Source organism: Lissotriton helveticus, chromosome 1_1 (genome assembly GCF_964261635.1).
Source record: "Lissotriton helveticus chromosome 1_1, aLisHel1.1, whole genome shotgun sequence".
Classification (NCBI taxonomy): domain Eukaryota; kingdom Metazoa; phylum Chordata; class Amphibia; order Caudata; family Salamandridae; genus Lissotriton; species Lissotriton helveticus.
The window spans coordinates 1,857,711,282-1,857,733,309 of NC_136057.1; the positions used below are offsets into that span (position 1 = coordinate 1,857,711,282).

General features: G+C 45.5%; 1 protein-coding gene across 1 annotated transcript in view; it reads right to left on the minus strand.

Annotated features, from left to right (window-relative positions):
* Nucleotides 1-22,028, minus strand: part of TMCO1 (transmembrane and coiled-coil domains 1) — a 203,032-nt gene that overhangs the window by 21,963 nt on the left and 159,041 nt on the right. The window contains exon 6 of the mRNA XM_078641519.1: nucleotides 5,084-5,228. Coding sequence (XP_078497645.1) covers nucleotides 5,084-5,228 — 145 coding nt within the window. The remainder of the gene's footprint in view (nucleotides 1-5,083; nucleotides 5,229-22,028) is intronic.

The following is a 22,028-nucleotide window of genomic DNA, read 5'->3' on the forward strand; positions in this document are numbered from 1 at the left end:
AATTGCTAGCAGCTCTAGATGGTTGATATGGAACAGTCTTTGTTGGTTGTTCCATTGGCCTTGTGTGGTATAGTGTAAGAGATGGGCTCCCCATCCTGTGAGGGAAGCGTCTGTTGTGAGCACTGTCTCTGGAACAGGCTCTAGGAACGGCCGTCCTCTTGTCAAGTGTTTGGTGTTTCACCATTGCAGAGAGCGATATGTACGGCTGTCTACCAACACCAGGTCTGTGAGCTGACCTTGAGCCGGATTCCACTGTTGTACTAGACATTCTTGTAATGGGCGCATTTGCAGTCTTGCATGTGGAACTATGAAGATGCAAGATGCCATCATGCCTATTAGTCTCATGAACACTCTGGCTTGGAGAGACTGCTGGTGTTGAAAGATGGAGACTAAGGTCTGAATGCTCTGTATCCTGGCTGGACTGGGATACGCTAGAGCTGTAGATGTGTCTATGGTAGCTCCTAGATACTGATGCACATGCGAAGGCTGCAGGTGCGACTTGGTGTAGTTTATTGTGAACCCCAAGTTGTGCAATGTTTAAATTGTTTGATTTGTGTGTTGGACACATTGACTGAATGATTTTGCTTTTATGAGCCAATCGTCGAGGTAAGGGAAGACCTGTATCTGTTGTCTTCTGAGATGTGCCGCTACTACTGCTAAGCACTTTGTGAACACTCGTGGTGCTGGTGTCACCCCGAATGGAAGAACTTTGAACTGATAGTGCTGTCCTTGTATGACAAACCTTAAATACTTCCTGTGAGCAGGATGTATAGGAATGTGAAAGTAGGCGTCCTTTAGGTCTTGTGTTGAAAGAAAATCGCCTTGTTGTAGTAGTGGGAGTACTTGTTGCAGAGTGATCATGTGAAAATGATCTGATTGTATGTAATGGTTGAGGGACCTGAGGGCGAGAATTGGCCGTAGTGTCCTGTCCTTCTTGGGGATTAGAAAGTACAGGGAGTAAACTCCTGTTCCCGGTTCTTCTAAAGGAACTAATTGAATAGCATCCTTTTGTAGAAGCGCTAGAACTTCCTGTTGAAGTAGAGTCAAATGGTCTGTAGACATTGGACGCTGCCTCGGTGGTATGTTTGGGGGGGGTTGCTGTGAGTTCTAGGCAGTAGCCATGTTGGATAATCTGTCTCACCCACTTGTCTGTTGTGATGGAATTCCAGACAGGTAGGAACTGTGATAATCTGCCCCCCACAGGAGTGGAATGCTGTAGGGGAAGCAGAGGGAAGTCACTGTTTGGGAGTGGAAGAGGAGCGGTTGTTGTTGTTACCTCTACCTCTTCCCTTATTATTATTGCCCCTGTATCCTCCTCTAAAGTAGCCTTTGTTAGAGGAGGTCTGTGTGTGCGTTTTGAAAGATGATGTTGTATCTGCACCGGTTTGCTTAGAGCCTCCTCTATAAAAGGAGCGGCGAAAAGAACTTCTAGTCTGTGTGGATTGTAATGCTCCCATAGACTTAGCTGTGTCGGTGTCTTATTTCATTTTTTCTAGTGTAGTGTCTACTTCCGGCCCAAACAGTTGGTTTTGATTGAAGGGCTGGTTCAAGATGGTAGTTTGCACCTCCGTCTTAAACCCTGAAATGCGTAACCACGCATGTCGTCTGAGTATAACACTAGTATTGACTGCTCTGGATGCTGTGTCAGCTACATAAAGTGCACATTTAATTGAGGCATTGGATATTAATTTGCCTTCTTGTATGAGCTCTGTTGCCTGATCTTTGTATTGATCTGGGAGGTGCTCTAACAGTTTTTCTAATTGATCGTAGTGAGCCCTGTCATAGCGTGAGAGCAGGGCTTGTGTATTTGCTATGCGCCATATGTTTGTAGCCTGCACAGCAATCCGTTTACCTGACGCATCAATAACCTTGGATTCTTTGTCAGGAGGGGGCGTGTCACCAGAAGTCTGGGAATTAGCTCTTTTCCGTGCATTGGACACTACTAGGGAGTCTAGTGGCAGATGTCCCTTAATATAGACTGGATCAGATGGTGCTGGTCTATATTTCTTTTCTATTCTTGGATTTAACACTCTACAACGCACAGGGTCTTTAAATATTTCCGTAGCATGTTTAATGACTCCTTTGATCATGGGTAGTATTTGTGTAGACCTTTGTGACTGCTCAAATGTGTCTAATAAAAAATCCTCCTCAATGGCATCAGAGTGCATTGTAACCCCGTGGTAAAGGGCAGCTATATTTAAGAGGGGATTAAACCCAATGCTATCTTCTGGAGGGGAAGGTTTTGTTGGGTCGGACTGAGGATCAGGAACGTCAGGCACATTATTTGCTGGGTACTCACGTCTTCATCTGTAGGATATGTATCTGGGTTGATACATCTACAGGGTATGTGTGTGGGTCTGGTGCGTCATCCCCCCCCACCTATATCATACTCATCAGTGTGGTGTGAAGGCGTAGTCGTTTTCCTCGGACCCTAGCACGAAGGTGGGTGGGGCGGGGGGGGGGGGAGAGGGTGGCGGCCGTCCGAGGGGATATTTCGGTCTCGACTTGGCCCCATGGGCAGAGTGCTGACCGTTGCCTTTGGCTTGGGCAGTGTCTGTCGTGCAGGGGCAAGAGTACTCACGGGTTGACGAGATGGAATCGAGTCATCTGAGTCCTCTGCCTCTGATATGATCTGGAGATCAGCTGAGTCTTCCTCGGTGGCGAGAGGAGCCTCGCCCTCAGAGATGTCTTCGAGTGGAGTCTCGCCCGCGGAGATGTCTTCTTCGAAGATCTTCTCCTCGAAGATGGCCTCCGGTGCTGGGGCCGTTCTCCTCATCTTGTGTCGACGTGCCCTCCGATCCCGAATGGTCTTCTTCGATCGGAAGAAGCACAAGCTGTGCAGGTCGACTCGTCGTGTTCCGGTGATAGACAGAGGTTGCAGACCTCGTGATGGTCACTATGAGGGAATTTTGCTCGACATACCGGGCATCTCTTGAATGGAGTTCTGTCCATGAGGCGTAGGCCGAACAGCGCCGATAGGCCCAACAGCCCGCGTAGACGCACCGGAATGTAGCTGAGGGTGTCGAAAGTAGTCTATTCAATGTCGATATTGTTTGTATAAAGTTTTTACGCTTCGAAGTTGTTGGAAAAGTTTTTCTAGCCGGAGCGGAGAACTTTCATCCGAACCCAGTGGCGGAAAAAAACAATCTGAGGATGGAGTCGATGACCATGCGCAGTATTGTCCAAGGGAGGAGTCACCTATCTCGTGACTACAAAGACTTCTTCCAAGAAGACAACAACCTGCAATCATCCGAGCCCAACACCAGGTGGCGATCTAATGCTAAGTGTACACTCTGCAGCTCATATGCCTCGAACATACCTTTTCTAGTTTGAAAGTACCTTGCTGGCCTGCCCACCTAGAGGTTATGCCAAAGAGGAATCCAGTAATGTTACACCCAGTAACTCTCCACAATTGAAAAATAAAGTTTTTCTTGGAAAACCCTCACCCACCAGGGATATATATTCACCCCCATCACTCATAACCATAAAGGTGTTTCCCCCACCCTTATATGGACCACCACTATTACACTACATATTACCCTAAGTTTCACGCAATTTGTGCTTTTGCTGTAGTCATAATCCCTTTTAGTGTATGGATTCTTCCACACTTCACATGATTATGTAAGCACTTAAGTAATATTACCTCAAGTAGCCTAAAGCTCCTTTAATGTAGAAGTAATGTTATGTATATTATGTGCTCGTTACTTATGGTTTAACGTAACAGACTGATGCTAGGCTCTTGCAACTAACTGCTGAGGTCTCTGGATGTTTGGCTTTTCACACTATGATTCAGATTTGTTTTCATATCAGTGCTATTACCACTTCATGCTTTCCTACCATTACTTACAATTTATTTTGTGGTTATGAAACTGCACTTTTATGAAAGTATGATTTTTGACGTGTTCCAAGATGTTTAACTAGGGTTTCTTCCTGAGATCCTGACTTATGTATTTCTACCTCTTGTTTAGGAATTTTCATCTTGTCAAATGTTCCCACATTTTAGCCCAAATGCTGGTCGACAGGGCCTTCTGATCTAGTGTCTTCCTTTCTTAATCCTTCGTTATAGGAACCAATTTCAAAACGTTATTTACATATTTTAATTGTTTCAGCCATGGCAGTTAGTCATATTGCTTCTCTTACTTTCCTCTGGTTTATACGTTCCTGTTCTGTTTCAGGGCAAATCGGATGGCTGTTTTCTCCAATGCGCTCAAGAGACTGGTATCTGATGTTCAAGTCATCTGCTAATTTCGCCACAATATTCACAAGCTTTACTTTCTATGTTCGCCGCTGAGGCATGTTACATACCAGGGCTGAATCCCAAGGAATACAAAGGCACATGTGGGCTACATTTGCCAAACAGGTTGCAGTCTCCCTGGCGAGAGACACAGATAAGACACACAGGCAGACATACACACCTCCTTTTCCACATCTGTACATCCAAGACCCTTTCTCATAGCTCTTGAAAGCAGTTTTTTCTAGTTCTGTACATAGTATTTGAACACCTCTGTCCAATCAACTCCTGTTTTCTTCATATACAGCTGGAGTGGTTACTATTTCGTCTGTCTCTCAGATTTGCTGAAGGCACTGACAACACACACTCACTAATGAAACCTCCAGTGACTACAGTGAAAGGTGGTGAGATCGATTTCACCACACTAGGGTTTCTGAGAAGTCACACGAGAACATCTGTGACATCCCACGAGGGCTGTGACGGAGGATAACTGCTCCTGTGATCCAATTGACTGATAGAGAACCATCATCATACAGATAGAGTATGACGTTCATTATTGTGACAGAAATAGTCACTGAAAGGGCCTTTCAAGGTTTAATTTTTTGTGAAGGACATGGCACAGCATGAGCACAAGGATTTTTATTTACAGCTACTTGGCTGTTACAGAGCAGGACCGATCTGTCTGTAAAGGGAGGTGTTAAACACAAATGCAGAATTCCAGTGAGAGATGCAACCTTCATGTAATGACATCAGTTGAGACCCAATTCAGGCCACGCAGAGGCAGACAACCAGGAAACTGGCACATACTCAACACTCAGTCTATGTCGCCACAATGGAGTAGCAGGGACTTACCTGCCGAATGGACATGGTGCAGAGGATGTAGAGGAAGATGAAGGAACAGTCTGTGTAGTCCTCTCCCAAAAGGTTTCTGTGCGACAGTCCCTGGATGTAGGAGAGTGGAACAAAGGGGAGCTTGGCTACTACCCGGCCGTCAAATCTGGAAACAAGGAGAAGAACAGCACATTAGCCAACTGCCTTCAATGGTTATTTTCACCTGTGAAAACCAGGGATAGGGAGTCTTTCAGGGTTGGAGTAGAAGTGAAGAAGGGATTGGGCTACCAGAAAAATGTATTCCAGGTTTGCGATCACTAGAAAAAGCTACAGAGACAGGTGTTTTTAGAATTTTAAGAGCCATAAGTCAGAGTTCCTTTATGAATATAGGCTGTAAACCGGTATAGAGGGACCTGGAAAATAAGATTCTTATTAGTACAAACAGAACACAGACGGCTGAGACTTGCATCCAAGGAAGAATGCACTTTGGAGCCTGAGGTATGGACAGGGAAAGCTGTATCCAGGGTGCAGGATATTCTAATGCCACAGTTTTTATGCTAGTGACACTTGCATAACAGTCAACTATACATCGGGGCCCCCTCAAGCGCAGAATAGGAGGAACCACTGCATGTTTGTGTATGTTGCTTGCTGGTGCTGTTAGGTGCAGAGAGTAGACGATATGTTCACCTTTCATTTTACAATAAAGTAAATATAGGAGGGTGCGCTGAAGGACTTTTTTTCCCCTCAGTTGAGGTAGGGGGGGCTGTGCTTTCTGTCTATACACAAAGAACAATTAATAGACGGAATGCATAATAATGTCAAACATTCACCCTCAGTTAAAGATCTCTGCTTAATTAATAGTTTTGCTCACCATGCCATTCCAGTTTGGACACAGCCATATGAAAATCAGTCTTGGCCTTGCTCCCTATGGGAACAGTCCAGCCTGAAACTGCCAGGCCCTGACTGAACTGGAACCAAGCATCCTGGGACCGTTTACGGGGTGTCACCCCTCATCAGCCAGGCTAGCTTGACTCATGTGGCATGGTGAGTACCGAACCCACATCTGGGCATACCCTTCCCATACAGGACGACAAAAGCAAAAATAGCAGATGGACTGAATGCTGAACAAATCAAACATTCGCTCCCAGTTACAGATCTGGGTTTAACTAATGTTTTTTTGTGTGTTCACCACACCACACCACCCTGGTTTGGACTGAGCCATATGCAAATCAATCTTGACCGTGCCACCCATGGAACAGTCCAGCCTGAACTTCCAGGCCAGGTCCTCCCTGGATCAGAAAATCACCCTGGAATCAGTTTTGGGGTATCACCCATCAGCGAGGCTAGTTTGAACCCAGTGGCATAGTGAGCTGGAAAGCAAATTATACTGGCCAACTGCAGAATATTTATAAGATAAGGGGTAAGCTTCTGTTCTGAAACCTTACTGGCTATCCAAGTGATAACTTAACCAATTAGGGAAAAGCTACGTTTTACCTAATCAATTTTAATTATTTTTGTCTACTGAAAATTATAAAATTCAATATTGACAAGTCAAAATTGTATCCGTAGCCTTTCGAAGTCAAACACATTCCTCTTCTGCATATGACAGTAAATGCACTGTTCCAATCTCAGACTGTACCCAAAGTCTTTTTTTAAGTAGTTACACAAAATACAGTATTTATCCTTTCAAGATTGTGTTTATGCCTGTAGAGCGAAAAGGTTTTCAGTTTTTCTCAAGTCTACAATTTACAGCCAGAAACAAATACAAGGACACTGCTTTTCATGTTTCACAAGAGGCTATGACACAGTGGGCAATCTACAACATGAACATAATATGAGGGCCTACAGACAGCGCGCGCGCAGAAGGGAAGTTTAAAGTCCTAAAACAAACAAATGTCAAGTCCTCTACATATTTTAAAATGTGCTGCTTGATCGAAACTGGCTGATTTTGATGGTCAAAGAACTGACAAGCAACAGTCTTAATCTACACAAATAAATACACAGCTCTTCCTTGACTAGTATGCAATTGTAATAGCAATAGTATGCAGGCACGACAACTGCACCGTGCATCCATAAAAAATCTGCAACACACTAAGGGCAAATAGAAAGGTAGAAGGAAATGAGCCTCACCCAGAAATAAAAATGCATGCCTATAAGTTGCTTAGGCAAAGAAAGACAACATCCCTCGGACGGATTACTTCAATCGAGTTCGCAAAAGCCCATGCTAAGGCAACAGCAAGCTCCAAAGAGCGCACATATTGATACAGCCGGCCACATATTGCGCATGCCACTCCAGAGGTCAAGAGTAAGTTTCATGCCGAAACCCCTTCAACTTTGAACAGTCTTAGAGCTCCAAAACAATGATGCAATACCAGTTAAGCAGATGACTATTGTCGCACCTTGCCAAAATAGGCTCTATAAAACCATCCACGAGGTACAAACATTTTGGGGGCAGGAAGATACGAGTGGAGCACTACTCCCTTCGAAAAACACTTCCACTTTCTACTTACCTTGGAACAGACTTCTAGAGATTCAGGAAAACCAATATCCAATTGCTCGGAGAGGCTTTTCTAGCACACTACTACTCCAAGTCCTATTTGGATGATCTAATCATCTTGGGGTGCAGCAATCCGGCTTTCGCTTTATCAGGAGACAGAAGAATCCCCGATCAACATTCAAACTTCCATTTTTAGATTTTGCCTACAGACTGCTTCAGCGGACCGGTGGCGAAATACCTATTCTAGACATTATCAATATTTATTTATTCATTTATTTATAAAGTTTTATATAGCGCGAACAAGATCCCGAGGGATAACAGCGTGCTTTACAATATGATGGGAGGAAGGACAAAAGCAATATCTTAAACAATATCCATAAGAGGAAGGGAGAGAAAGAAAATACAATGCAAAATAAAACTAGGAGGGTAATACAATAAAACGGGTGTAGGCGGGCAGCAAGGGTGAAACACAGTGTACAATAAGGGGGAGCTGTATCAAAAGTAGGAACAAAGTCAGCAGGTGCAATGTCAACGGGCCCGTGAGTCCAACCCTGTTAGGGTATGAATTTGTTCATTAGGAATCTTTTGGCTTCCACTTTGAATGCCGTCAATGAGGAGATTCTGCGAACTTCCGGTGGGAGAGTGTTCCAAATCTTTCGGGCAGCTCTTGAGAAAGCTCAGTGACAACTTCACTTTTTCTTAAGGATGAGTGGTTTCAGGAGGAGGGTAGAGGCACTTCTTGAAGATCTTACGCCACAGGATAGTTTAAGTTTTTGCGCAAGGTACGTAGGAGTATTAAGGTGAAGGGCTTTGTGTGTAAGAACAACAACCTTTAATTGAATTTGTGCTTTGAAGGGCAACCAATTGAGGGATTTTAGGACTGGGGATATATGATCTTTTTGCTTGGTATCTGTAACCAGTCTATCAGCCGAGTTAAGTGCAGCCCTTAGTGGAGCCAGAGCGTATTTGTGAAGGCCACAGAGGGTAGCACTGCCGTAATCTAACCTCGGCAAGACAAGCGCTTGGACATTGCGTAACATTGGTTTGCTTCATTGTTAATCTCATTTGCTCGCTCCTGCTATTTCATGTGCTTTAATACAGCGAGATAAACAACTGTGCAAACATGGAAAGTATTGTAATGCAATCCGCTGAGTTTATCCAGGAGTAGTTTGGCTTCAAGCAGGGGCAAAACCTGTTACCGCTACCAGCACAGGAGAAGAAGCAGGCATACAGAACAAATGTCTGCAAGTTGTACAGTTGCAAAAAGGGTAACTATCCATCCGGGTCAGGTGCCATTTTTTGGACAGAGCACTCTGGACCTGCACCGTACGGAGTGAAGCTGTTCCTAGAACCCTTGGGACCAGAAGAGGCCCACATTGTGAACTCGTTCTGGTATTCGCCTTCAGGAGAAGTAGCTCATTGGTGCATCCCATATCTCCCTGCTAAATTGCTATACGTCGCTTACCACAGACGTATCGTTCTATAGGAGGGGGTGTGGTAACCAACTCCAGATGCATCCTTTCTATTCCCTCACGTATATTAACTGTAAACGACAAATCTGTTTCAAGCACTGCCAAGGGTGTTCCACCAGTTTTCACACTGTCAAGACCAACATAGTGGTGTTGGAGGCACTTCCTTATTTCAAATGGGGCAAGTGCAACACTCCCATCCAATCAAGTGTCCTGCAAAGATGCAGGAATAAGTTGTCCTGCAATGTTGAAACATTAGAAGCCAGGAAGGTATGTTTCTTGTCGACCAATATGTCCTTGGTAGCCAGGATCATAGAATTATTGGAGAGGCTAGGGTTAAATGATTCAGTTGTATTACCTTCTCTGCTCTCCCGCTCTTACGCTGCCCACCCTGCTACTTGCCCTAGAAGTTCTTGGATAAGCAGTACTACCCCTCATGTTGACACACACACACACACACACTGACGGTGGTCTTCAGAAACTTAGGACTTTGCATTAGATCTCTTGGATGCTGCCCAGCACCTAAACATCTTGCGGGTCGATTATTCAAGCACTGGGCTGCAATAGCCTGTCTTGTGCCGGACTGAATATGCAATGAACAGACGCACTGACGGGGGCTGGAAATCCAGTTGGTGGGCAGAGAGCCATGAGTGCGACTATTCATTCAGTAAGCAGGCAGTAAGCAGTCTCTCAGTCTGGGGTTCCCAGAGTACCCCGGGACGGAGAAGCCTTGATGAAAGTGTGACAACTGGTGTGTCCCCCCCCCTCTCCCCTCCCTGTCTGGATTCATGATGCCTAATTAAGGCTTGTAACGTTTATCCAAGTAACAGACTGATTAGGTGCTTTATATTTCTTTGAAAATTATCTAATAGAGTTTGATCAGCATGCAGTGAACTTTAAGATTAAAGGAGTGGTATTAGGGAGTAGACTTCTTTGGTCCAGAAGAAAAGCCTTGGGGTAGGGCTTGAAACTAGTTGACCAGAGAAACTCGGGGACATCATCCCATAGTTTGTTTTCTCCTTGTTTTTAATCATACCGCATAGAGGTAAAAATAAATAACACAAATTCCTACTAGCAAGGTATTTTTAACTTTTCAAAAACAACCGCCCACTCCTATTATCTTCTCATCAGGATTTGTCCTAATACCATTAGTGCTCCCACGTACTCTTAGGTCGTAGCAGGCCCCATTCTGCAGCGGAAATGGGTAGAACCGAATTATGAAGAATGCCACCAAAGGGTAACCATGGTGGGTGAGGGTTATTTCAAGAAATGTATGGGCAAGGACGCATCCCTGTCTGATTTCTCTTATTATGTGGAATTTTCCTGCGCATTCCAGTTTTCCCAAAGAGTGGGTATAATTGCGAGAAGTGGCATATAATGTATACTGGAGCTCCCATATCTACTAATGTCTGCCTCAGTTTTGCGTGATTCACTAAATCGATTTTTATTACATATAATGTTAAGTGTACGCTTAATAGGGTCTGGCTCGTATGTATGTGAGGAAATTCAAATAAAAAAAAAAAGAAGCACCGACAAATGAAATAGATAAAGTCCTGCTGATTAGTAACAACTCTAAAGCAATAAAGGTTGGATTCAAAGACCTAAAAAGTATAATGCTATTCCCGGAGAATGCCGCGCGAGGAAGACGGGTCATATTGAGCTGACAGAACATCATAAGATTGCCATCTCAACTCCCTGGTTTGGAAAAAACTGGCAAAGGACATTGAGTACGTGACCTTTCAGGTAAAGGGGAGATAAACATACCGAGATTGGCTTTAAGGAGAAGAGCATTACCCAAAGCTTTACAGACAATAGTCTATGTGGTGTATTAATCTGCCCTACAATCTGCCTGACAGATACCCTACAATACCTAATCCCCCTACAATACCTAATCCCCCTGCAGCCATCATATATCAGAACTTTAGGGATGAAGTTCCAAGTCTCAAAACTTGATTGGCATTGAGGAATGATTTAGGGGCACAGGAAGACGCTTGCAAAGTATGCACAGCCCCAAACATGTAAGAGAACACAAATTGGTTTGAAACCGTTATGGTAAAAAAACAAACCACACTCAGCCTAGACGTGGCCCACTCAAAGTAGGAGGAAGGGTATACATGTCACAGCAAATGGAGGCAGAAACATCTCGCCCTCCAAATTGGAAATGGTTGGCGGAGTGTTTAAACCATAGTCCTAATTCCAGTAAAACACGTGCAGTAGGGTAAAAGTCTCAGGAGATTAAAATCTGCTTTTGGAATGTGAGGGGAATCTCAGATCAGGAGTACAAATTAAGGAAGTTGAATGAACTAAATATGAAAGACATTGGTCAGCAGGAAAGCTGGTGTATGGATCACGACCCTTTGCCTGATATTACGGGTTCTGCAGCACCCACCCTCCCATCCCATTGTGGTGAACCCCCAAGTGGTGGGATTTCGAATCAAGTAAAAAGTGACCTAGCAGTCAATGCCTCCAGAATTTGGGCCAGAAACGGAGATGCTATCATTGTAAAAATTGAACCGGCGAAAAGTCAAACCAACAGAATGACCCGAACATTACTTATTGGAAATATCCATTTCCATCCCTCAACAATAGAGGCACGAGTCTGCAGGAATTTTGGTTGATGAGGCCTGTGGTCAGAATATCCAAAGGAACATGTGGTGCTTGGAGGGGACTTTAATTCAAACCTACTTTGGAACAGTAACCATGAGGAGTGGAAAGATAGGCAAAATGCATACTGATCCATTCCGCAAGTGATTTCTCCCCCACCCTCAAATGGTCAGAAACAGGAGAAATTTGGTGAACAATTAGTTCACTCCCTAGAGGTATTAGGAATGCGTGACCAGAATGGCAAATACCCATAGGCCAGCAGCATATACACACACATGTATCCTTTAAGATTAGCTACCCTGGACTACCTATGGTCATCAATAGAGCATTTCCAAAAAATAAATGATTTTTAGGTAATTCCAAAACTCTCCAGTGACCATGCTGCAATCTCATGTAGGCTCGCCAGGCTTGTGAAAAGGTCCCACAAAATAAAGCTCACTGGCCAACAAGAAGATATTGCCCGGATAAAACGAATACTTTGAAGGATGGAACAGACTCAAATAAAATGAAACCAGGGTCTATTAATATGGGCTAAAGAATATAAGCAAGAAATGAAGTTTGTTAAAGTTGGCAGTATTACTACAAAATCATTTTGCAGAGGACCCCAGAGAAAGATTATACTCGGATTATCACAGATCAGAGCACTCCGCAGGATAGAAAGCAAGGAGGCTAAGAAAATAACTAAATAAAGCCCTTTACTGACTCGGGAACAAAAATTCAGATGTGAAGAGTATGAGAGAAAAAAGTACAAGTCCTGAGGCAAGCGTACAGGAAACAGAAGGGATGATAAACGTAATGTCAAGGAACCGAATTGGGCTAAACTTCATGCAGCACTTAAGTTAAAGGACTCCAGGACATTTTGGGGCTTAGTAAAGGAGCTTGGTCAAACCAAAAGTCCTAGGGGCTGTAACATCTCCCTGTAGCAATGGTCCATCCATATGAAGCAGCTTTATCTCACAAACCCGGGGTCGATTCAGTCAGCACCAGTAAGTGGGAAGTCTAACATGTATGGGGAACTGGCGGCTGAACACTAAACAATCTGTTGAGGCTAGCACTGGACAACACAATGAGACCCAAATATCCTGCTGTGCAAACGTGAAGGACCTATTAGCAGGATTGATGGCAGTAAGTAAAATACAGACGCCCACCAGTTACAATGTTTGGCCATGCAAAATACAGGTGAGAAAGGAACTAAGGAAAATGAGAGGTAGCAGGCGCGCCAGACCAAAATGGCCTACCTGTGGCCTTTTTAAAGTTGGATTGAAGCCTCTGGACGCCTTTTTTAAATTCCCTTTTCTCAGAATGCTACTCCTATAGTAGCAGATAGCTGGAAGGGGTAGATTTTGTCTCCTATTAATGAGAATGGAAGTAGATCACTGCTCACAAATTACACAATGTTAGTGTTGCTGGATGCGTAAGGAAAGTGCTATACAAGATTACTGAACGACGATTTGAAAACCTGGGCTAAAGAAAAAAAATTGATCCCATGGTTTCAGACTGGTTTTCAGAGGCACTGCAACATTGAGGATAATCTTCTGACCCCGACCTGCCTAATTAAAGTTCCTTGCGCCCCAAGGGTCGACCTCTTAATGCTGCTTTTATGGATGTTACCAATACGTTTGCTAACGTTCTAAGAGGCCGTCTTGGGGCAAAGTTAAGTAACTGGGGAATCCCACTGCACCTTTGGAAGGCCATTAAGTCACTGTATAGTAAAACGTGGGTAAAAGTTAAACCAACTGGGCGGCCTCTAAAAAAATCTATACAAAGGATTAAAACAAGACGGTATCCTTGAATTCTACTTTTTAATCTATACATGGCAAATATGGAAAGTAATTTAGTTGCCCTCAAGATCTGCCCACTTTGCCTGGCGAAGAGGAAAGTACAAATCTTAAAACATGCAGATAATATGGTTGTACTAGACTGCTTCCAAATTGGACTTCAGAGGTTACTTAATGTGTGTGTGCTACTGTGTAGAAAATTACGTCATCATTAATATAATTAAGACTAAACCAATAATCTATAGTAGAAATCTGATAAAAAAGGGCATATGGTGTATCGGAGGCTCACATATAGAAAAGGTTTGAAATACCTTGGCATGATGTTTGATCAAAGAGGTGGCAAGAAAGCTCAGTTAGGCTCTATGAAAACGACTGCGAAGAAGAAAACAAGTTACTTACCTGTAACTTTGGTTCCCCAGTATTGGTAACTTTCATAGATTCCCATGTTTTGTATCAGAATAGCAAGCAGTAAATCTCATAAACACATTTTGTAAAGAAGTACATCATAACATTAGAAATGAAAGAACAAAATGTGTTACCCATGGAAGGTGGGATAGAAAGGAAAGCTCACCAATCACATGAAGAGGTTCCTCAGGACAGCCTGGCCCACTGCTGCGTCCTCCTGTTGCAATGACTCTAAGCAGTAATGCTTAGTGAACGTGTGCACGCTGCTCCAGGTAGCAGCCCTGCAAATGTCCTTGATATGCACCCCCGCAAAGAGGGCTGTAGAAGATGCCACTGACCTCGTTGAGTGAGCACGGATCCTGCCCACCAGAGGTTTTCCTGCTATCTTGTGGCAATGCAAAATAGCACTTGAAATCCATCTGGAGATCCCTTGTTTGGACAGAGGAAGACCTCTGTTCGGACCGCCGAAGGCAATGAACAACTGCGTAGACTTTCGAAAGTCCTTGGTCCGGTCAATGTAGAATTTGAGACATTGTTGTAAATCCAGAGTGTGCAATGTCTTTTCCGCTGGAGTGACTGGGTTCGGAAAAAATGTTTTTAGAATCACTGGCTCATTTAGGTGAAAGTCTGTAGGTACTTTGGGGATGAACCTGGGGTTTGTCCGCAAGATGACTGTTCTTTTTGAACTGCAAAAACGGTTCCTGGATAGTAAGGGCCTGCAATTCCCCCACTCGCCTTGCGGAAGTGAGGGCCAAGAGCAAAGCTAGCTTCCATGACAAGAATTTCAGGTCTGAGCGGTGAATCGGCTCAAAAGGACCCTTCATCAGTTGAGCCAGGACTAAGTTCAAATGCCACGTCGGAGGAGGAGATCTCACTGGCGGAAAGTCCCGGAACAGGCCTTTGAGGAATTGCTTGACAATTCTTGAAGACCATAACGAAGGACCAGAATCAGATCTTCTGAATCTCGAAATTGCCGCCAAGTGGACCTTGATTGTAGAATGAGACAGATTAGACTTAGCTAGCGAGAGTAGGTAAGGCAGGAGTTGATGAGGTTTTGAGGTGAACGGATCAACCTTTTCTTTTTTGCACCAAATACAGAACCTTCTCCATTTAAGTCTGTATGTTCTGTTTGTTGAAGGCGCCCTTGCTTGGGAAAGGATGTCCTTCATCTCCTTGGAAAGAGGGACATTCATGTATTCTCGCTGGTCAGGAGCCATGCCGTCAGGTGTAATGACCTTGGATCTGGGTGCCAAACCTGTCCTTCGGACATTGTCAGGAGATCCGGAACAGCCTCCAGACCTATTAGAGGAACTAGCGATAGCAGATGGAGCTCGGTGTACCAAAACTGTCTCGGCCATGCCGGGGCAATAAGGATCAGCTTGCAAGGCTCAGTCTTCACTTTCCTGATGAGGCGTGGAATCAGGGGAATTGGTGGAAACGCATAAAGAAATCTCCCCGTCCAGGCTATTGAGAGGGTATTGCCTAATGAGCCTTGATGGTGGAACCTGCTGGCGTAGGCTCGGCACTTTTTGTTGGTTGGCGTCGCAAATAGGTCCACCTCTGGCGTGCCCCATGTTTGAAAGAGCCGATCCAGAACCTGTTGTTTCAGCTCCCACTCGTGACTGACAGAAGTGAGTCTGCTCAGTCTGTCGGCGCCCTCGTTTAGCGCCCCTGGTAAGTGTTCCGCCCTTAGAGAAATTCCGTGAAGAATTGTCCATTCCAGAATCTGTTGAGCCTCTTGCGACAAGGGAAGTGACCTCGTACCTCCTTCCTTGTTCACATAATGCATAGCCGTGGTGTTGTCCGTCCTGACTAGCACCTGTGAACCCTGGAGACGTGGAAGAAAGGCTTGAAGCGCTAGCCTGATCGCTCTCAGCTCCAACAGGTTGATGTGTAGCTTTTGGTCGCTTGGAGACCAATGGCCGCTGATCTGCAGATCCTGCATCACTGCTCCCCATCCCTCCAATGACGCATCCGTCGTCAGTATGTGAGGTGATGGGACGTTTGCGAAGGATAGACCTTGGCATAAATTGTCCTGATGCGACCACCAAAGTACTGCCTCTTTCATCTCTCGAGTGACAATCACTTTGTCGTCGAACGATCCGCGGACTTGCTGCCACTGAAGGTCCAGTTGCTCCTGCAGGGGACGCATCCGCAATCTGCAGTGCGGAATCAGGGGAATACATGATGACATCACCCCTAGCAGCGACTTGTAGCTGCGTACAGAAAGACACTTTTTTCTTCGAAGGCTTTGAGCCAATAGTTGTAGTTTCAGTATCCTCTCTCGAGTCGGGAAAGCCCTCGAGAGCCTTGAATCCAACACTGCTCCTAGGAACCGTGCTCTCCTTGAGGGCACCAGCACGGATTTGTCTCTGTTCAAGGTGAGACCCAGATTTTGGAACAGATTGGTGCAAGCCTGCACCACGTCCTGCGCCAATGCTCTGGTCGGGGCCTTTAGTAACCAATCGTCCAGGTAAGGGAAGACCTGGAAGTGGTTCTTCCGCAGAAATGCCGCCACCGGTGCCAGCACCTTCGTAAAAATCCTTGGGGCAGAGCGAAGGCCGAACGGCAGAACTCTGAATTGAAAATGGCTCTTGGCTACTGTGAAGTGTAGGAACCTTCTGTGTGCTGGGTGAATCGGGACATGGAAGTACGCGTCCTCCAGATCGAGCGTGGCCATGAAGTCCCCCGGGCTGATCATCTTGAAAACGTCCTGTAAGGACACCATCCGGAAGGACAGGGAGATGAGATAGGTATTTAGCTCCCTGAGGTCCAGGATGGGGCGCCATGTTTCCAGCGTCTTTCTTACCAGGAAGAATCTGGAGTAGAATCCCTGGCCCTGTTGGTTGGAGGGGACCGGCTCTATCGCCCCCTTGCGGAGCATTTGTTGGGCTTCGAGTCTTAAGAGACGCAGATGTTTTGATGGAATTAGTGCCGGGGGCCTGGGTGGAGGTACTTCCATAAATTCCAGAGTATGTCCTCGTCTTATGATGTTGAGCACCCAACGGTCCGATGTAATTTGGGACCAGTTCTGAAGGAATTGTGATACCCTGCCTCCAACTGAAGATCTCCTGGAGGAGGGAACAGTAGGCAGAGCCAGGAGGCCGCTATTGGCGTTTGGACGAATCCCGTCCACGGGCAGCCTGCTTGCCCTTGTTGTAAGGTCTTGAGTAACCTGAAGATTGCCCTTGTCGTTGCTGGTATGACTGGCGGTTTGGTTGGTATCCAGAGCTGTTCGAAGAATAACGCTGCTGCTGGTATGAACCTCTGTAACCACCTCCTCTGCCTCTCGCACCTCGAAACGGAGTCTTGCGATACTGGAGGGTTCCCAGCGATCTAGCTGTTTCGGTATCCTTCTTGATCTCCTGAAGAGTATCATCGATCACTTTACCGAAGAGGGCCTCGCCATCAAAAGGCAGATCAAGGACCTTATTTTGGATTTCTGGTCTGAACCAAGTCGCCTTCAGCCATCCCTGGCGTCTCAACACTGCCGCTCCTGCCAAAGCACGAAAGGCCGTTGTGGCAATGTCCATGGCACAGTCTATGATCTCCATAGAAACCGCCTCACCTTCTTGCAAAGTCTTTTTCGCTTCTAGCCCTGACTCCGGTGGAAGTTGTTCCAAATATGGAGCTACATCGCACCATAACTGGCGATCATATCGTCCCAATATTGCCAAAGCATTGGCGGCGCGAATCAGAAGGCTAGCTATTGATGAGAACCGCTTGCCCGTGTTATCCAGCCGGCGTCCATCCTTGTCAGGAGGGGCCGTCAATGGAGCAGAAGGGTTCCGTGACTTCCTTTGCGCTGCCTGCGAGATTACAGAGTCAGGCTTGGGATGCCCTGTTAGCGCTGCAGGTCCATCTTCTGGTGCCTTATACTTCTTATCCAAGCGCGGTAGCACAGGGACCACCGTCGCTGGGTTCTTCATTGTCTTCAAACCTTCCTCCCATAAATGATCCACAATCGGGATCGACTGTCGTTTTACGGTGAGTTTCTTTAAAATCGTATAAGAAACAGTCCGTCGTTTGAGCTGGCAGTACCAATTTAAATCTTCCAGCTGCTCGTTCCATCAGCTGATGAAAACTGCCAATGTCAGCGGGAGGAGAATCACCCAAGTCCTGATGAGGCGAAGCTTGATCTGGGATGATGTACTCATTGTATTCATCACCATCCTGATCTGAGTCCTGATTATCATCTGATGATACATAATCATCCTCGTTCTGATCCCCCTCCGGATCATCGGTTGGCTCCGACGTAGCCTGAGGCACTGGCCGCTGCGGTTGAGGAGGAGTGAGTATCGGGTGGATTGGAGGCACCAAAGATGATTGGCTCCTCACAGGTGATGATGGAGCAGACCTACGTGGTACTGGTCTGTCAGCTTTCGACTTGTAGTCATGCAGCATCTTGTGCAGGTCATACAGGAATGTTGTCGGAACCGAAACCATGTCTTGTGGCTCATAGTTCCTAGAGTGGGCCGTCTGCTGATATTCGCCCCCGCCTTGTACATATGCCTCCTCCGAATCTGTGTCCTGACTCTTGATGAGAAGCTGAGATGGACTATTGGCATAGTCAAAAACATCCTGTCCGTCTCCCTCAGAGTCCTCCTGGTCCAACAGCATAGTGGGTGGTAATGAGGTCACCCTTCTCGGGGACGTCATCTCAGGCGTGATTCGTGTCAAAGAAATCGTCACCCGTCTCTCCGCAGCCAGTATCGTCGGTTGTTCCGTCGGCGCAGGAGAAATCCTCGTAGACGATATAGGAATCACTGATGTCGTCGTCGACGTCGACGCCACCGACGACGAGCCCGCCGTCGATGTAGATATGGTCGTCGATGCACTCGTCGACGACATGACCGTCGTCGATACCGTCGTCGACGTCGTCAACGACACTGCCGTCGTCGCCATCGCCGTCGACGATTATGGTTTCTTAGTCGACGATGTCTTCGTCTTAGTCGACGATGACGTTGGTACACTCTCCGTCGACCCTGCCGTCGACGAGCTTTTCTTCGACGACGGAGGTTTCGTCGTCGACGCTCCCGTCGACGAGCCCGGAGGTTTCGTCGTCGACGGGGCCAACTGTATCTTGGGCTTCATTTTCGTCGTCGACGGAGCCACCGTCGACGAAGTCTTCGTCGTAGAGGACTTGGAACTCCTCTCTGAAGAATGTGAAGAGGGTTTTTTGAAGGCTGGGTCTGTCTTCTCACCCTTAGGAGGCGAAACCAGTTCTGCCTTGTCAGTCCCACTGTGGTGAGGGGAACTTCCTGAACCCCGGCCATCAGACTCCCTGGGGGTCTTCTTTGAAGCCTTTAAGGGGCGCCCCACAGAGGAAGAGGGGGAACCTCTACCCCTTTTCACTGACCTTCTTGAGGAAGCAGATGACGCCGATTCTTCCTCATCACTGGAAACTCCATGTTTCCTTTCCTTCTGCCTCTGCAGCCATGTAAGAAGTCTTCCAGCACGAGCTCTCAAGGTCTTGGTGGAGAGAGTGCGGCAAATCTTACAGTCCTCTGCCTTGTGATCTGGATAAAGGCAGTAGATGCAATCCTTGTGTTTATCCTCCACAAAAAGCCTCTTCTTCCCACAGGTGGAACAGGGCTTGAAAAGGGCTTTCTTCTTCTCAACCTCAGACATCTTGAAGGAGAGAGTTTTCTGAAGTAATCTGAAGAAAATCCTGAAGAAATAACTGTAGAAATGTTGTAGAAAGAGTTGAAAATAGAGCAGAGCTCAATGGAGACTCCCTAGCACAACGTGCGGTAGAAAATCTGAGGCTCTGAGGTTCCTTCAGGAAGGTTCTAAGGGTGAGGCTCTTCTGATTGGCTGATGCCTAGAGTTTGGTCTCTTTTACAAAAAGAGGCTGATATGCTACAAAAGGGAATGAGGCCTAGGCCTTTCCTTTCTCTTTTGTGCCTACTACTATGGTATTTTCTATTACCGAGACTCCCAGTCCGACGACGGGGAATGATACAAAGCATGGGAATCTATGAAAGTTCTAATACTGGGGCAACTTGATGTGCAAGATGGGCCAACTGAAGAGGAATCTTCTATGCCAAAATACCAATGCACTTCTGACTGTAGTTGCAAGCAAGCGAATACCAACAATCTGTTATGGCGCCACGATATTGAAGGACCAGCTCCATGAATGGTTAGACAAACAACTGTTATCATAGCTTATTCATCCTCCCAGATTGCACCTGCCAAGATCAAATTAGACTGGAATTTAAACTAATAAAGCAGAACTTGGCCCGAGGACAAAATTGGTCTCGTACTGTCAAAAATTGAAAACTGCGCCAAACGGTTTGATGAACAACTTCTCTGGGAGAAATTCCAGAAGCCTGGCTTGTTGTGAGGCTCGTTTTTGGAAACCTCAATTGAGGCTCCAGGCTCTGAGTGTGGAGTACCTAATATGCAACAATTTATCATATAAAACTACATCATAACTATTCATGAAATCTGCAAAGATAATCTCAGCTGAGCAGAATCTCAGCTATCTAAGAGTCGAATCTCATGGTAGTTGGGCAGTTGGTCTTTACACCCCGTGAGTGCTCCCACAGTATTTGATCCTGACTCTTTCCAACTAATCCAAACACTGGCTTATAGGATTGAGTTTCTGCCGGTATGACCAAAAGAAGGGTGAATACTACACAGTGCACATGGTGTGACGAAGCAGATGAGTCTCTAATGCACGTGATCTGTATATGTGAAGCCTTAAAACCCCTGAGGTGTGTATGGCTTTGTCCAATTTTTTGGACCTTAAATATGAGGACTAATATGGCAGCATTTTTATATAGTTTAAAAAGCTGAATCAAGCCAGTTATTAGGGCATGAAAAAAACAATCTGCAATCCATAAAGTTCATGAATAATCTCAAAAGGAATACGAGAATCTGCACATAAAATAAAGAGTATTAATTGCATGGAGCACTTTTTGGTCCCTGTGGGTTAGCTTTGATGGATCAATAGTAATAAAACGAACCATGGGGCGTGATGAGGATAGCGATTTGGCGTCTTGGAACAATGGAGTGCAAAGCACATTTTCGCACGGAGCACTTTGGCCCTTGGTGATTCATGATGGATTCATACAGATAATGATATAGGAGGTCGTAATGATAATGAGCCAAGATGACTCAGTGAGAAGGAGTGACAGTGGACGTGGTTACTGGCATAGAAAATGATGGGATTATTAATTCTTACTATATAGTTTTATCATATAGTGATCTCGCCTTGGGGAAAGGGAAATTAGGGGGTGGGAAAAGGGTCACTATGAGGGGAGGAACAGACAATGCAATGACATTTTAGGCTCTAGGTGAGATGGGTATATGAATACACCTATCGTCATGTCCAAAGCTGTTCGATATAACCCTTTTAAATCTCTCAATTCAGAACTGTCCCACACCTGGCAAGAATAAAGGCATAGTGACCTGATCCTGTGGCTCTTGCACTTACTTCTAACTGCTATTCCTCTGGTCTTTACACGAGCATTCCAGGCACGATATAGCACATGCAATGAAATAAAATCTTCAGAAAATTGATTAAAGCCCTTAAAAAGGGGCTGCTTCAAAGATCCAACACATGAAATACACTCCTTTTTGGGGAAAGGACTTCTTTTTCTTCAGACTTTCACTCAGAGTGAGAATGCCAGACAATTAAGGAGGAAGATGAAGATTGAAAAACCTGGACAATGGGTGCAAGCACGGGTGAGAAAGAACCCTCCTGGTTGAGCTAAAAAGACATTAATTGTAGGGTGATTAAAGAAGAATGAGGTCGAATTAAGACTAGGAAGCCTCGGAATTTGGAAACCCCTGCATTCAGCAGTGCTGGTAAGGGGCTCTTACGAAAAACTATGGGTATAAATACAGAGAGCAGCTAATAGCTCCACCCATGGCACCCCCCTTTTAATAGAAAAACTAACATCTCCTACAAGTGTGTAATTCCGGAAGGTACATATGGCCATATCTTCAATCTGAAGGTGTGTCATATCATAAGAACTAAAAGGTGAGGCAAAAGCCAATCTGAAGACAACAGTACTTAATAGAATCCAGCTCAAATATTGCCTTTTTCTAGGCTTCGATTCTCCTATCCTCCTCCCACTGGCACCAAATCCATTCTGAACTCTCTGGTATGTATGTTTTTTGAACAAGATGGAAAACCTTTTTATGCCACAACTAACCCATATGTAGGAGTTCAGATCAACGTTCTCCTTAGAGATCCCACTTTG